Consider the following 15,395-nt stretch of genomic DNA (forward strand, 5'->3'; position numbering starts at 1 on the left):
TGTCTGACGCCGCTTATTTGATTCCACGTCAGGTTTAGCTTCGTAGGCCTCCGCAGGTCATGTTTAAAGGGCCATTACCCTGAGTTTATTCCGGGACGCCCCCGAAACCGGGAAGATGGCTACTGGAAGCAGAGGGGAGGGCAGAAGGGATGGAGATGTGGAGCAGCGCCAGCTCCTTGTAGAAAACCTGTTGCCAACGTAGTCAACTTTGGGAAGGAAGCCAAGGTAAACACAACTCAGGTCCCCGAAACACACCTACAGTTTTGAAGATGATGTAAATTTTAAAGCGTAGACACTTGAAAAGCCCCGCCCACTCAATGTTTTTCCTTGTCCTCAATCCAGGTACTTTTCCTTCCTCATCCCACCCACCTTCTGCTCCGGCTGTAGCAGTTGGTTGCCTGGCAACACAGCGGGGGACCTCACAGCTGATGGGGCTGGGTGTGCCCTCAGGTCCTGTGTTTAACATGGTATTTGACTTTCCTTGGTCCTGCATCATTGCACTGTGCTAAACTCCCAATCCGAGAAGGTGAGACTGAGACTTTGGAAGGAACTAAGCAAGTAGGAGAACAAAACCCACAAGTATCTTCCTGTAAGCCTGAGGAATTCCCAGGCAGGTTTTTTTCTCCAGGTTAGGTGCCTTTTCCGTGGTACCTGTTTCCCTGCAAATAATGGTTCACTATCATCTTCATTCTCTTTCACTCATCTAGGCTCTTAGATGGCAAATGATTTCCATTCTTCAGAGAAGAAATCGTCACCAGGGAGTTAGGGAGAAGACTCATTGTTCATTTTTTTGAATAAACTCCAGCAGCCAGTGTGGGGTTGACCCTTTTTAAGGCAAAGATGGTCCCGCCTGTCTCTCAAGGCCAGGCGTGAAATGTCCCTTCTACTAGAATGTGGCTCTAATTAGCAACATAACCATATATGCATAAGATGTACTATATATAGTATACTATATATGTATAGTAATCACAGAACTTTCTTGATAGTACTATTCCACCAAATTTTTGGTACTTATTATCCCACTGGCATTGTTCTTCTGTCTGTGTGTGTACATGCACCCACACATGGTTACACGAGTACGCATCTGTGCCTCTTAGACTGGTTTCCCTAGAAGCAAGTGTTTTCTGTCCCACAGGGTGTCCTCACAGGGCTAAGGACACACAGATTTCTGTATACAAGGCATCATCACTCATAATCAGTCTGGATCTGAAAGAGGTATGGAGGGCAAAAGGAGCATGAGAGAGCAATCCGTTGTGACCGGGAAAGTGAGATGAGCTTGAGGAAGAGGAGTATCTCTAAAGAATTCAGCAGGTGGCAGGAGTGGAAGGGCCTTATGAACAGGGAAAGTGAGACATCAGGAGCAGGTGGAAAGGAGGAGCTTGTGGGAGCCCCAGAGGAGGCAGCATTCAGTTATCTTGTTGATCAGGAGCAGGCTGAGACTCCCTGGAGGTCTGGGGGACAGTCTGTATCTATTTCCTGTTTTATTAGGAGGCCAATCCAAATAAGCCTTCCCAGGAAAAAACCTTCGTCTCTTTCTTCTCCAGAGATCATTAGCCTTCCCCTGCAACCCCCACTGGAAGAGGGTGGGGGACTCGTTCAGAAAAAAGACACTGGGGATTCATCATCTGCACAGACGTGTTACCATCAGAACATGGTTACTTGGATACTTGTCATATAATCTGAATATTTTTGTTCTCATGATGGCAAATGCCCAGCTGATTATCAGACTTCACCAGGAGAAACAAACACATGAGGTGGTCGCACTTGAAATTTTATGCCTGTCCTGGTACAAATTCAAAGCCTTTGCCTAGGAGTTCCCTGATGGTGTGGTGGATTTGGGATCCAGCATTGTCACTTCTGTGTCTTGGGTCTCTGCTGTGGCACCAGTTTGATCCTTGACTTGGCAACTTCTGCATGCAGCAGTTGCAGCCAAAGAGAAAAAGAAAAAGAAAAGCATTTGCTTAAATGCTGAAGCTGGTCCTAGGACTCACAGACCAGGTGAATTGTCAGTGGCTTCAGCTGGTTTCTTGAGCTGAGCAGACAAAGTCTGAGATGCATATCTCCTATTAGAGAGCCTTGAGGGTCTCCCAGTGAGCAAGGCCAATGCACTATTAAGTCTGATTACGTGACAAAGCCTGTCTCAGAAATGTTTCACAGTTCCTAAAAAGTCCGAGAGACAGCTTTGGAGAGTCTGAAGCTATGACCCTTGCAGGACTGTGGCTCTTTCCAGGCATCTGAGTTACCCTTTTTCCATTTCCTCCTGCCTCTTCCCCATCAGTTTATCAAAAGTTATTAGCTGAAAGCAAGCCCCAAGATCTCCCATCCCATTGGGGTGACAGGAATGGATTTTGAAAAGATGGAAACAATACAGAAATTCTCAGTGTTTACATGTATATTGGAATATTTTCTGTTAGACTTCTTAAAGTTCCAAAGAATTTGCTAATCCCTACTATGTGCATGGGAAACTTTTAAGTACTTTGGGGACGCAAAGTGATATAAATGCAATGGTTTCCCCCCAAGGAGTCTACTTCATCACATTAAATCTTGATTAAATGAGGGTAGAGAGATGAATAAGACAGGGTCCCTACTCTTAAGCAGCTTCCTTGTAAGTGAGAGAAACAGACACATAAACAACCATCTAGACTATAAGGCAGAATGAAAGGAGTAACAAGTGGATGGGAGATTAGGAGGACTAGCTAGGAGACTCATGCAAGACTGAATTGTGAAGTAGTATCTGGCAGCACAGGACCAAGTGCTCAGTGGAGAAGCTGAAGGAAACTCAGGAACTCAGAGAACTGAGATGAACTTTGAAGAAGGGTTCTTGGGGGAAGAAGGCCTTCATAGTGAACCTGTAGCTGGACACCTTCCCACATAACCTGCTCCCCTAGCTCTAGCGGCTCTGCCCACTCAAAGCTTCCTTCTGCGTCCCTGAGTTCTCTGCTCCCTTCATTTCATGTCTTCTCCCCTCAAGATGAAAACTCCATGGACTTTCCGCTGTGGCTTAGCAGTAATGAACCTGACTAGTATGCATGAGGATGTGAGTTTGATCCCTGGCCTCGATCAGTGGGTTAAGGATTCGGCATTGCCGTGGGCTGTGGTGTAAGTCGCAGATGCAGATCAGAGCCCAAAGCTCTGCAGCTCCCACAGGTGTAGGCCAGCAACTATGGCTCCAATTCAAACCCAAGCCTGGGAACCTCCGTATGCGGCAGATGGGGCCCTAAAAAGACAAAAAATAAAAATAAAACTCCACACGCCAGGTATCTCCTCTAGTTTTTGGAGTCCAGTGATGATGCATGGGCAGGACCGAAGCAAGGTTACTCCGTTACCCCCACCCCATTCCTTACAGTGAAATCTGGGGATTCCCCAGGCTTTCTCACTACCTCCTCTGGCTCAGGCACCCTGTTGCTGACCTGCCAGGTTCTGCTTAGCTCTGCAACCCCATACTTTAGAAGACATTGTTTACTCGTGTGTGCTTAGTGCTCAGACTAATGACTGGATTTGGGAGAGAGGTACTTAACACCTTCCTGTTTACCTCTCTAAGGAAGGCTTTGCCATATGTGTGTGGAGAAGGGTCTCTTGGGGAATGGGGGGATTCCTTTGAATCTTTTGTAGGATTTTCCTTCCCTGCCTCCAGAAAACAACGATAAGCCTCTGTCCAATAGGGATGGAGTCTATTCCCTTAAATCTTAACCTTAAATCAGGAAAAAGGGTGGATCCTGAGGCAGAGTGTACCTATAACATCATTTTTGGGGGGCTTGCTGGGATATCACATATTTGGATGGCAGGGTCTTCTGGCTGAATCTATTGATAGTCCAGTGCTGCACTGCTTAGCTCCCATCTCATTACCACCCCCTCTACACGTGCTCCATAGGCAGGAGCTGTTACTATGGAAATAAATTATTTTTAAAAACAGAAGCAGCCCAGGCTTGGGAAATATCTCCAGAACAAACCCACACAAGCAAGGAGGTTCATAGGGTGTCCCTGGGTCCTGGCTCCAAGGGGAAGGGGGTGGGGATGGAGAAGTAGTTTCAATATTCTGTGTTCTATTCTCAACCTCTACCATGCTCAGGTTCTGCTTTCTCTCCAGTCACTATCAGCTGGACCTCTGCCATGCACGTCTACCTAGGAGAGATGCTCTGCCCCGATTTACCCAGGGCCTAGCTTTGTCCAGGATATAGGAACCTAGAAGCTGCTGAGCCTGGGAGTGTGGGGAGAAGGGGTCAGTGCTACCCACAGAGGTCACCTCTAGGTGACCTAGCTTTGTCCAGGATATAGGAACCTAGAAGTTGCTGAGCCTGGGAGTATGGGGAGAAGCGGTCAACGCTACCCACAGGGGTCACCTCCTTCTAACTCCACAGGCGCCCAAACTATAGAAAGCTGAGGAGCGTAGGGGAAAGCAGAGGCGGCATCTCAGGTGAGTGAAGTTACTCTTGCTTATTCGTGCCTTGAGCCCGGGGGAGCGGGAGTACCCCCGGATTCCAGAATGGGGCAGGGTAGTTAAAGATACCGCCTATTTCCAAACCGGGGACCTCCTCCCCTCTCCGCTGGTCCTCCCAACCTCTTCCAGGGCTGGAGCGCAGGGCTCGCTAAGCTCCGCCCCGCGCGGGTGCGGCTCCTTTAAGGGGGGGGGGACGGGGGGGCGAGCCGTGTTGTCAGTGTCAGCTCTGCGCACGCAGCCCTCCCGGAGCCGGTGCCGGCCCGCGAGCCCCAGCGTCTCTGCAAACGAGTCCCCGCCCGGGTCCGGCGGGGCCCCCGCCGTGGGAGGAGTCGGGCGCTGGCCGGCGACTAACCCGGGTTGGACGGCCAAACCAACCGAGGAGGGCCCTGGGCCACGGAGAGAGGGACCCCGGCGTCGTAGCCCCCAGGAATCTCCTTTCCTGGATCTGTGGCACCCACTAGTCCCGGGCACCAAGCCTGGGAGAGCCCCCGATCCCGCGCGCCCAGCCCCGGGGGAGCCCGCCCCCGCCCCGCGGCCCGCCCGGGCCATGCTCCCCCGGGGCAGCCGCTGAGCCGGAGCCGGAACCAGGACCGTAGCCCGCACAGAGCATGGATCCGGGCTGGGGGCAGCAGGACATGGGCTGGGCGGCCCTACTGATCCTCTTCGCCGCCTCGCTGCTCACGGTGTTCGGCTGGCTGCTGCAATATGCCCGGGGCTTGTGGCTGGCGCGGTCCCGCGGGGGCCGGGGCCCGGGACCCGCCTTAGCTGCCGAGCCCGCCGGCTCCCTGCGGGAGCTGGGCGTGTGGCGCTCGCTGCTGCGACTGAGGGGGACTCGGGCTGGCGCCCCAGAGGAGCCAGGCGTCCGGGGCCTCCTGGCGTCGCTCTTCGCCTTCAAGTCTTTTCGGGAGAACTGGCAGCGGGCTTGGGTGCGAGCGCTGAACGAGCAGGCCTGCAGGGATGGGGTGAGTTGGACAGGAGGACCTAGGTTGTCCCCTCACCCAGCCTTTCCTTCTAGGGGAGGGATTGTTCAGGCCAGGAGCGCCGGATGGGGGTGGGGATCAGCTGGGGAACCCATGGCCTCTCTTCCCCTCTGGGATCGGAGAAAAGGGTGCAGGTGAGGCTGGAGGTTGTAGAAATCCGGCTTTGTCCCAAATCCTCTATTCTTGTGGTCTGGGTACTCTCCTGCTCCAAACCTGTGCACAAGTTGCTGTTCTCATAGCAACGCTAATCCCTGTGCCTGAGGGCACTTCCGCCTAGCCTGGGTGCTGGTTCTGTGGGTGGCGGGGAGGCGCGGGGGTGAGCAGAGGTAGAAGGGAAACTGGTGCACCTGTGGCAGGAATCTGCCTGGTCCTCATGCCACCACACCCAGTCCACACTTCATGCCCCAGATCCCTGGTGTGACAGGGCAGGTCCCCAAGGAGCCTGGATCCCTGCCACCCTACCCCATCCCTTAGTAATTTCACTGCTACAGTCTAACCCATCCTTCTCCATGGTACCCACGGTGCATGTGTTGAGGGAAAGGTGTTCAGCTGGAGAGAACCCATGTCCCTTCTGGTAGATGAGCCTCAAGCTGCCCCTTGAGGGTCAGTCACAAACCAGCCCAGCCTACTTCCTCCCATTGCACCACGGGCAGCTGGCCTCCCAGGAAGTGGGGCAGGAAGCATGGTCATAAGACTGATGTGGGGTGGGTGGTGGGGACCTCCCTCTCTTGGGATCCCCTCCCATCTTGGCCCAGTCATCTCTCCTTGCCCTCACAGCCTGTTAGCCTCAGACTCAGAGGGTTCTCCATTTCCAGCTACCATTAGTCTGAGGGCTTTACTCCACTAGCTCCCCAGATGCCTGGAAACAGAAGTGGCCGCAGAAGAAACTGCTCTGCTTCCCCTGGCCAGCAGAAAGCCAGGTGGCATCTGTCAGTCTACACCCTGAACTCAGCCCTCCACCCAGCTCTCCCTGTACCTTGTCCCTGGGTCAGGAGTGACTCCCCAGGACAGCTGACTCAGCTGGACATTAGCCTCCCTTGCAGGGGGTGGGGGAGATTGGGGTTCCAAGCATCCATCTCCCCTGGCCTGGCTTTCGAACAAGACAGCTACAGGAGCAGAGAAGTTCGCTTCCTCTGGTTTGCCAGGCAAATGAGCCCCGTGGCTTTGTTTTCTCTCATCCCAAGACCCAAGGAGGAGCTACCAGGTTAATTCCTCTTCCCATCCGGTCCTCCGGATGGGGCTACGGCAAGTTGCTTCCACTGCTGTGGAAGAATTAGGAAGCTCTTTCAAGACCTGAGCTAAGCAGCTTTCTGCTCCCTAATACCACCCTGCTGTCTGCCTTGAGGAATTAGCCAGGCCCCTGGCCCTTGAGCTTTCTGAGCTTTCTTTTCTTTCCAGTCCCTCTGGTAAGGTTCCCTAAGGCCATGCCGAGCTAGTCAAGAGTATGGATAGAGTCTTACTTTTGTGCCTCTATATCCTGTCTATCTGGAAGAAGGCTTAGCCTCATTTCTCCAGCTCTTGTTTTGAGTAAGTGGCCCTATGCTTTTGCCCTTACCTCGGCCGTGTCTCTCTGTGCCCAGCTATGATGTATAGGTGGCACCAACACATTTATATATTTTTTTCCTGTGCACACTTTTCTTTGGGGGTAGAGTGGAGGATGAAGTGGAAGCTGGGGGAGGGGGAGAAGAGGGAGGCTCCTGGCACGCCAGGAGGAATCTAGGGTCTTCGGCTCAAGGTGATCTTGTCTCTGAGGCAGTCTAGTTCCCCAGATCTCCCTAGCAGCTGCAGGCCCTTGGTGAGGGAGCAGTTCGAGGGGAATACTTCCTGTCCTCAAGCCCTGAGCCAAGGAGGGGCCCGAAGCCAGCTTGCAGCTGAGGCCTCCGCAGTGCCAAGCCTCAGCCAGCAACTGAGTAGGCCAGCCCTGCCGGGGGGACAGCTCCAGAGACCTGACCCTATGCCCACATTACTCCCTCAGAGCTCCATCCAAATCGCCTTTGAGGAGGTGCCCCAACTCCCACCCAGAGCCAGCATCAGTCGTGTGACCTGCGTAGACCAGTCAGAGCGCACCATGGTAAGGGTCTGTGGGCATTGCCTTCTCTTAGGGCTGGAGGGGGGCTGATCCCAGGTTTCCTTTAGTCAGAGGGTTGGCTTCAGGAGGTCTGAGAGTCCCACTGAAGTTATGTGCAAAACGTAGTATGTGTATGCATATCTGCAGTTTTCTGGAGAGAGGAGTCTTTGGCTTTTCTCAGCCTTTTATGGGCCTATGACCCCAAACAGGTGATTCCCAAGGAACACTGAAGTGGGGAGGGATCTTCTGACCCATTGTAGGGCAGGGTAGGCCAGTGCCGCGATGAGCATCCTTCCTCGGTGCCGGCCCCTCCTTGCCTCCATGCCTTGCTTGTCTCAGGTGCTGCACTGCCAGCTCTCTGCTGAGGAGGTGATGTTCCCAGTCTCTGTGACCCAGCAGTCCCCCGCTGCCGTCTCCATGGAGACCTACCACGTCACTCTGACACTGCCACCAACACAGGTGGAGGGGGATGTGGGAAACTGAGTTGGGCAGGGGGCGGATGGTTCAGTTGCCCAGGCTTTTCATTTTGGTTCCTCTCTAAGATGGAACTGGGGAAGGGAGGGTCCTGGCCGGGGTTGGGGCGGCCGGGAAGGGGGGCGTTGAGAAGAGCTGGCGAGGTGGCGCAAGTCAACCCAGTCCTGTTGTCCTCTGTCCTCAGTTGGAAGTCCACCTGGAGGAAATCCCTGGGGAGGGCTTGCTTGTATCCTGGGCCTTTGCTGATCGCCCAGACCTCAGGCTGACGGTGCTCCCCAAGCTGCAGGCCAGGGAGGTAAGGGGGCAGGGCTGGGAGAGAAGAGATGGAACAGGGAAGGGGAGGCGGAGCCGGGGCCCCACCTCCTTGTTTCCCGTCCCGCAGAGAGGTGAGGAGCAGGTAGAGCTGTCCACCATCGAGGAGTTGATCGAGGATGCCATCGTCAGCACCCAGCCAGCTATGGTGGTCAACCTCAGGGCTTGCTCTGCCCCTGGGGGCCCGGTGAGTAGGCACCCAAAGCAAACAGTTGGCGAGCTTACTGTCCCCAGGGTACTGTGTTGGGATTCTTGCTCTTTTTACCTCTTTCTACCCTTAGATACCCAGTGAGAAGCCAGCCACGGTGCCCCAGGCCCAGCCAGCCACCCCTAGACCTACCCGGTTATTCCTAAGGCAGCTTCGAGCATCTAATCTGGGAAGCGAGCTGGAAGGTGAGGGCCAGAAGCTCCTGGGGGACTGCCGAGGCTATGGTTGCAGGCACTCCTTGCCCCTCTGCCACGAGTCCGGCCTCTTGACCCCCTCAGCGGCCTTTTATCTTGAATCTGAGCATTTTCTAATTTCTGGTTCCTCACAGGCTCTGGGGAAGTGTGCTGTGTGGCTGAGCTGGACGTCCCCATGCAACAGAAGTGGACCAAGCCCATGAGGGCTGGGCCTGAGGTGGAGTGGAGCGAGGACCTGACCTTGTAAGGAGTGGCTCCCCGGCCCTAGCCCCTGCTCCCACAGGCAGACTGAGAATCAAACCACTCCAGCAGAGCCCTGGCATGAATCAGTTCTGTTTTCAGTGAACCTCCATGGGAGCCGCTCTTGTATGCCAGGCCCTGGCCTGGTCCAAGGGCTACAGACATGACCAAGATACACACCCCCCCACCCCCGCCCCTGAGCTGATCACAGGCTCAAAGCAGAAACAGACGGATGTAAAGAAGATGGGATAAGTGCTCCAGCCCAGGCTTACATGAAGTGCTGTGTGAACACTTAAGTGGGGGGAGTTTAAGTCCCATAGGCAGGAGAATCAGGGTAGGCTTCATGGAGGAGGTGGCATTTAAGCCACACACTAGAGCAAGAGTAGAATTTCAGCCGAGTGTGAGAGACAAGTGTGCAAGTGTGCATGGCAGAGGGCACAGCTCGAGCAAAGGAAAGAGGGTGGTTTGATATGGGGAGAGACTGGGAAGGCGGGTCGGGTAGGCGCCAGGAGGGTCTGAATGCCCAGCTGGGGAGAATGTCTCTCCTCAGCCCTGTCCCCTTCTTTTGGGAAGCAACCCTATTTGGAGGGTGTGATTGGAGCACTTGTTCCGTCTCATTTATGTACATTTCTCTCTGCCTCTGGCCTGGGATCAACTGGAGGGGGGATTCAGTTTGCTCATCTTCTCCTTCCCTACCCCACCTCTTCTTGGCCACAGGAATCTGGGCCCCCAGAGCCAGGAGCTGACCCTCAAAGTGCTGAGGAGTAGCAGCCGCGGAGACAGTGAGTACGGGCGGAAGGAGCCCCTCTGGGTGGGTGCTGCACGGGGCCTGGTTGTGGGCCCAGCTCACAGTGCCAACCCTTTCCCCAGCTGAACTCTTGGGCCAAGCCACACTGAACGTGGGTGCCCCTTCCAGACCACTGACCCGAAGACAGGTGTGCCCACTCACCCCTGGGCCAGGGAAAGCCCTGGGGCAGGCGGCCACCCTGGCAGTAGAGGTGAGAAGCTGCCCCCTGGGGGGAGATGGGAGGACACAGGGGAGGCCAGCCTTTGAGGCCCTGCCTCTTTCCTCTTTCCCTCGGCAGCTTCAGTACGAGGAGGGCTCCCCCCGGAATCTGGGCACTTCCACCCCCTCCACGCCACGCCCCAGCATCACACCTACCAAGAAGATTGAGCTGGACCGAACCATCATGCCCGATGGCACCATTGTCACCACAGTCACCACCGTCCAGTCCCGGCCCCGGGTAGATGGCAAATTAGGTAAAGAGGAGGAGCCTGGGAGCCCAGCTCTAGCCAGGGGCCCCGGACTGCAGATCCGTGGCAGGACAGGGAAAGGGCAAGGAAAGCCCTCATTCCAGTTGCCCCGGTTTTCTGACCACGTCTTCCTCATCGTCTGTGTCTCTCGCAAACTTTCCCTCATGTCCCTCCATTTCCCCACGAGCCCTCCCCCTTGCATCCTGGATCTATCAGCCCCTCATACATTATTCTCACACTCTCACCTCCCCAAGTTCCCCTTCTGCCTTTTCACAGGTCTCTCCTGCTCCCTTTCCCCAGCCTAGCTGCCCAACTGCCCTTCGCTTGATGCACACCCTTCCAGCATCCTGTGGGACCCCTCAAGCCCAGTGGCCTCCGTGGCAATTCACCTACTCGCAGGGGCTCTCCATGACATTTCTGTCATTTCTAGAGGTCCCATCGAATTCTCCCTACCTCCACTGGTCCCCTGCGTCATCTCGGTACACACTCTCAATATTTTCATGGCATCTCTCCACGCCCTCATTGAGCCCCACAGCTCTTTCCCATACTCCCATTGGTTCCGTGGTATCTTTTTTGTCCCCATGGCATCCTCTTAATCACCCCTTTGAGTAATCATCCCTTAGTCACCTCTGCCCTCTGAGTCACCCAAAGTCTGCATCTCAACAAAGACAGTAGGGGGTGGGGGCCACTCTAAAGCATCTCCCTGCTCATTGACCCTCCCCCACCCACCAGACTCCCCCTCCCGCTCCCCGTCCAAGGTGGAGGTGACCGAGAAGACGACAACTGTGCTGAGTGAGAGCGGTGGCCCCGGCAGTACCTCCCACAGCAGCAGCCGTGAGTAGGGAATCGGGAAGTCTGAGTGGTGGTGGGCACTGGGGCCCCAGAGTCAAAACCCACTTTGGGTGGGGCACAGGAGTTTAAGTCCAAGAAGGAGCTGGGGAGGAGTCAGGCCATCCATCCTCCATATCCATCATCCAGCAGGGGAGAGCCACCTTTCCAATGGCCTGGACCCAGTAGCAGAGACCGCGATTCGCCAGCTGACTGAGCCCAGCGGGCGGGCAGCCAAAAAGACACCCACCAAGCGTAGCACACTCATCATCTCTGGGGTTTCCAAGGTAACGGGGCTCTGGGGAGAGGAGCTGGGCTAGGGAGAAAGCCCTAATGGGTCACTCCCGCCCATTAAAATTTGTTCCTGCTGCCAGGTGCCCATTGCTCAGGACGAGTTGGCACTGTCCCTGGGCTATGCGGCATCCCTGGAAGCCTCCATGCAGGAAGATGCAGGGACCAGCGGAGGCCCCTCCTCACCTCCCTCAGACCCACCGGCCACGTCGCCGGGACCCCTAGATGCCCTCTCCAGTCCCACGAGTGTCCAGGAAGCAGATGAGACGACACGTTCGGACATTTCTGAGAGGCCCTCTGTGGATGACGTAGAGTCAGAAACGGGGTCTACTGGTGCCCTGGAAACCCGCAGCCTCAAGGATCACAAAGGTGGGAAGATACTGGCATCTCCCCCTTCTTTTCTACCCACTATTATCACCCGGGTCCTACTGGACACTTGGGGGCATGGGACTCTTGGGCCAGTCTCCTCCTTTCTCCCCTAAGGGGTCGCCAGACTTCCCAGCCTGTTTCGACCAAGCTAGAGTAGAGAGGGGGACCTGATGCCTTGGATCCTGGCCTGGATCTGATACTTCCAAGGCTTAGTTGATAAGAAGAGATGCAAAAGTATTTTCTTTACCTCCATTTTTCTTTCTTCCTAGATCTAAGTGCATACCTTCCTTCCCTTATTCTTTTTTTCCCTCCTCCCTTTCATTCTGCACCCTCTTCTTCCCTAAGAGAATAAAAAATCCTATCCTAGGAGTTCCCATCATGGCAGAAACAAATCCGGGTTCAATCCCTGGCCTCGCTCAGTGGGTTAAAGATCTGGTGTTGCCATGAGCTGTGGTATAGGCTGGCAGGTGCAGCTCTGATTTGCCCCCTAGCCTGGGAACCTCCATATGCCATGGGTGGGGCCCAAAAAAGCAAAAAAAAAAAAAAAGAAATCCTATCCTGGGCCAACCTTAGAGTGTCCCTCTAGTGGTGACTTGGTCCATGGATAGCTGTGGTGCTGCTTCTAACTCCTAAGCTTGAAGGGCTTGCCCCCAAACATCCACATCCCTCTGCCAAGGAGTCTGTCGCCCACGAATGTATTTAACTATTTATGATCTAAGCTTGCATCACTTCTTGGGATAATGAGAGTCCTAAGTCCAAAGCCTGCTGTGTAAGTACCTTTCTCATTCTAGTGATCTTGAGTTGACCTCTTTGAAGTTGTCCAGACTCACGACTTCTTATTCACGTCTTGGAATGTGGTCAACAAGTCAGTGTCCACCCACTTTGTCCTTCATGATTTTATAGGCTTTTAGGAACACCCTCTGCTCAGCCTTTGTCTTTCCATAGTAAAGAGGTCCAGGGGTCTGCCCCCACAGAGCAGCCAGCCCCATGCCATTCCCCCCCATGCCGGGGCAGCGGTCAGGAGGGCACCCAGGACCCCGTGAGCACCGCCACGTTTTACTCAGGAAGGAGAAAGGGCATGTTTGCTCTCCTCCATATCTTGGACCCCTTCATGCTTATCTTTTCTCTGCTCCTGTCCTCACCCCACCCTGCGGGGCCCTTCCCTCGGCCTCACCCCACCCCCTTCCACACAGTGAGCTTCCTGCGCAGCGGCACGAAGCTCATCTTCCGAAGGAGGCCTCGGCAGAAGGAAGCTGGTCTGAGCCAATCACACGATGACCTCTCCAACACGACGGCCACCCCCAGCGTCCGAAAGAAGGCTGGCAGCTTCTCTCGCCGTCTTATCAAGCGCTTTTCCTTCAAATCCAAACCCAAAGCCAATGGCAACCCCAGCCCGCAACTCTGAGGGCCCTGCTCACCTCCTGAGCTAGGAGAGGGCAGGAGTCTTCTCAGTCCCTTCCCCACACCCCCCTCAATTCCCCTTCCTGGATTCCCAACAGCCTGGACCGGGGAAGTCCTCCGGATTCCAGGAAAGCCTGTCCACCCTGGGCCGTGGGGCCGGTTGGAAGGGTATTTGCAGCGGGAAGCATGTGAGAGGTGGATGCCTGCCCGTTGCTGAGGACACAGGAGAGGGCTCGGGGGGCTGGGAGCAAGAGGAGGCTCTGTCCTGGCATGCGTGGGTGTCCCTCGGACCCACTGGCCTGCTGTTGGCACCGGCCCCTCAGAGGAGTCCCAGGGTGCTCAGCTCCTCAGCTGATCCTTCGTCCCTTATTTATTCTCTTTTCTATTTATATGTGTGGTCCAGGACCCTCAGTGAACAGATAAGCGAGGGCATCTCTCCCAGGTGACCCTTCTTTCCTGTCCCAGGAGGGTAGGCAGTTCCCTTTGGGATGGGACTCCCACACCTCCCTCAGGTCCCCACTCCGACCAGCACCAGTGTCTGCCTCTACGGACACTGGCAGCTCCTAGAAAGCCGGGCCGGTGCCCGGGATGGGGGGCAGGTACTCCCCACCGCCCTGCCTCCCCTTCTGCTCCTCATCCCTCCCTCCCCCTTTATTACCGTTTTTGTACTTGATGCCTTCTCTGTGAGCAGTGGCTCTGTTTGAAGGAGGGAGCCAGGAGCCTGGTGGGAAGCCCTCCCCAGAGAGATGGCTGTAGGGGCTTTATTTTGCAGACTGTGTGATGATAGAGCAAGAGCAGGACTGCACCTCTGTATATTGGGAGATGATGATGTCCATTGCTGTGTGATGGCTTGGAATTTAATTTATTAAATTAAAGTCAAATTGGAGTTTATCACCTGGGCAAATGGTCGTCTTTTGGAAGGCAAATGGGCAGTGAGGCTGTGGTATCGATGGAATGGGAGAATCAGAGACAGTCCCAGATAGTGAGGTGGGGTAGGTGACACATATATTGGGTCTGAGAATTTCCTGCAGGGAAGAAGGGACATGTAGAGAGATGATGGGAGAACAAGGGTCTTTGGAGAGTGAAGTTGTAATGAAAGTGTCAATCAGGAAAAAAACTCCATCAGCTAGTATAGGCAACTTTTTTTTTTTTCTTTTGTCTTTTTAGGCCCACACCTGTGGCATATGGAAGTTCCCAGGCCAGGGGTTGAATTGGAGCTACAGCGGGCCGGCCTGTGCCACAGCCACAGCAAGTCAGATCCAAGCCGCATCTGTGACCTACACCAAAGCTCATGGCAACGCTGGATCCTTAACCCACCGAGTGAGGGCAGAGATCGAACCCGTGTGCTCACGGATACCAGTCAGGTTTGTTACCACTGAACCATGATGGAAACTCCAGTATTGGCATCTTCATTCCCCCTTCCAGAATGTAGCAGAGTCCAGAGTGTGGCCTCTGGCTCTAGACTTCCAGGATTTGAGTCTCAGCTCCACTAATTACCCGTGTGACCCTGAGCAAGTTATGTAACCTCAGAGTGCCTCAGTTTGCTCCTCTACGAAGTGAAGCCTGTGGCAAGAGGAGCTGTCATTCAGTTGTCAGTGAGAAGGAGATGAGTGAAGTGCTTTGAACTTGGCTGGCATATAGTCAGCACTGAATATGTGTGAGCTGTTGCCTCAGAAAACAGACGGGGAGGGGGAAATTTTGCAAGTGTTTCATCATCATGAAAAGTTTTTCACTCCTAGATGTGGGCAGGTTTCAGGGAGTTGTGGATACCAGCAAACTCAATGACCCTGGTTCCTGTTCTCTGGGACCTGACACAGGACTTGAAGCAGGTAAGCTGCTGCAGGATGTCAGGAACAGAAAACCGGAGTGTGCTGCAGACACAGCAAGTGACCTTGAGCGGTCCACTTCTTCTTTCTGGACTTCAACTTCCTCATCTATAAAACCAAGGGTGGCCTAGGTAATCATCCAGGTCACTTCCAGCCTGGCCGTTCTAACTTACCTATGTCACAGGGGCTTCTGGGAACCAGCCTTGGGTAGATGACATAGAATTGTTAATATTCCCTGTGCTTCTGTCCATCCTAGTCACAGAATATGGGATATCTAGAAAGGGTGGCATAATATGGATATTTGGTTAATTTGAGTATAGTGTTATGCCAAATTGAGGTCATCAAAACTCAAAGAGATTTACCAAGCTATTTCCCCTCATCTAAGAAATGCAACTTTTTTTTTTTTTTTTTTTTTTTTTTGCTTTTTAGGGCCACATCCATGGCATATGGAGGTTCCCAGGCTAGGGGTGCAATTGGCCCTCTGCCAGAGCCACAGCAATGACAGATACAAG

At 54.2% G+C, this 15,395-nt stretch overlaps 1 protein-coding gene across 6 annotated transcripts; it reads left to right on the forward strand.

The window, feature by feature from the left end:
* The first annotated feature begins 87 nt into the window (after window positions 1-87).
* Window positions 88-13,948, forward strand: C2CD2L (C2CD2 like). Of its 6 annotated transcripts, none has more exons than XM_084976332.1 (15): window positions 88-225; window positions 4,359-4,414; window positions 7,394-7,489; window positions 7,826-7,945; window positions 8,145-8,255; window positions 8,343-8,459; window positions 8,554-8,665; window positions 8,809-8,917; window positions 9,632-9,696; window positions 9,785-9,912; window positions 10,000-10,174; window positions 10,901-11,002; window positions 11,147-11,283; window positions 11,371-11,656; window positions 12,850-13,948. In XM_084976332.1, the coding sequence occupies exons 3-15, from the start codon at window positions 7,487-7,489 to the stop codon at window positions 13,059-13,061; spliced, it is 1,677 nt and encodes a 558-aa protein (XP_084832458.1). In that variant the 5' UTR covers window positions 88-225; window positions 4,359-4,414; window positions 7,394-7,486; the 3' UTR covers window positions 13,062-13,948. The 6 variants fall into 6 exon arrangements, 4 of the variants coding, with proteins under 4 accessions (XP_084832458.1, XP_084832459.1, XP_013834918.1 ...); XM_084976333.1 differs by having other exon boundaries at window positions 11,150-11,283; XR_014815421.1 differs by lacking the exons at window positions 88-225; window positions 4,359-4,414 and adding an exon at window positions 4,649-5,400 and having other exon boundaries at window positions 10,927-11,002.
* Window positions 13,949-15,395: the final 1,447 nt, after the last annotated feature.

Source organism: Sus scrofa, chromosome 9, assembly GCF_054392235.1.
Source record: "Sus scrofa isolate SSC_HxYL_T2T_F1_AM1 chromosome 9, Sscrofa_HxYL_maternal_Yorkshire_Landrace_v2.0, whole genome shotgun sequence".
Classification (NCBI taxonomy): domain Eukaryota; kingdom Metazoa; phylum Chordata; class Mammalia; order Artiodactyla; family Suidae; genus Sus; species Sus scrofa.

Bases quoted from the DNA above. Each gene is read 5' to 3' on its own strand.
- C2CD2L (XM_013979464.3), top strand. From the start codon at position 5,047: ATGGATCCGGGCTGGGGGCAGCAGGACATGGGCTGGGCGGCCCTACTG. The intron at 5,401-7,393 runs GTGAGTTGGACA...TTACTCCCTCAG, and splicing joins AGCAGGCCTGCAGGGATGGG to AGCTCCATCCAAATCGCCTT. The intron at 10,175-10,900 runs GTAAAGAGGAGG...CCCACCCACCAG, and splicing joins CCGGGTAGATGGCAAATTAG to ACTCCCCCTCCCGCTCCCCG.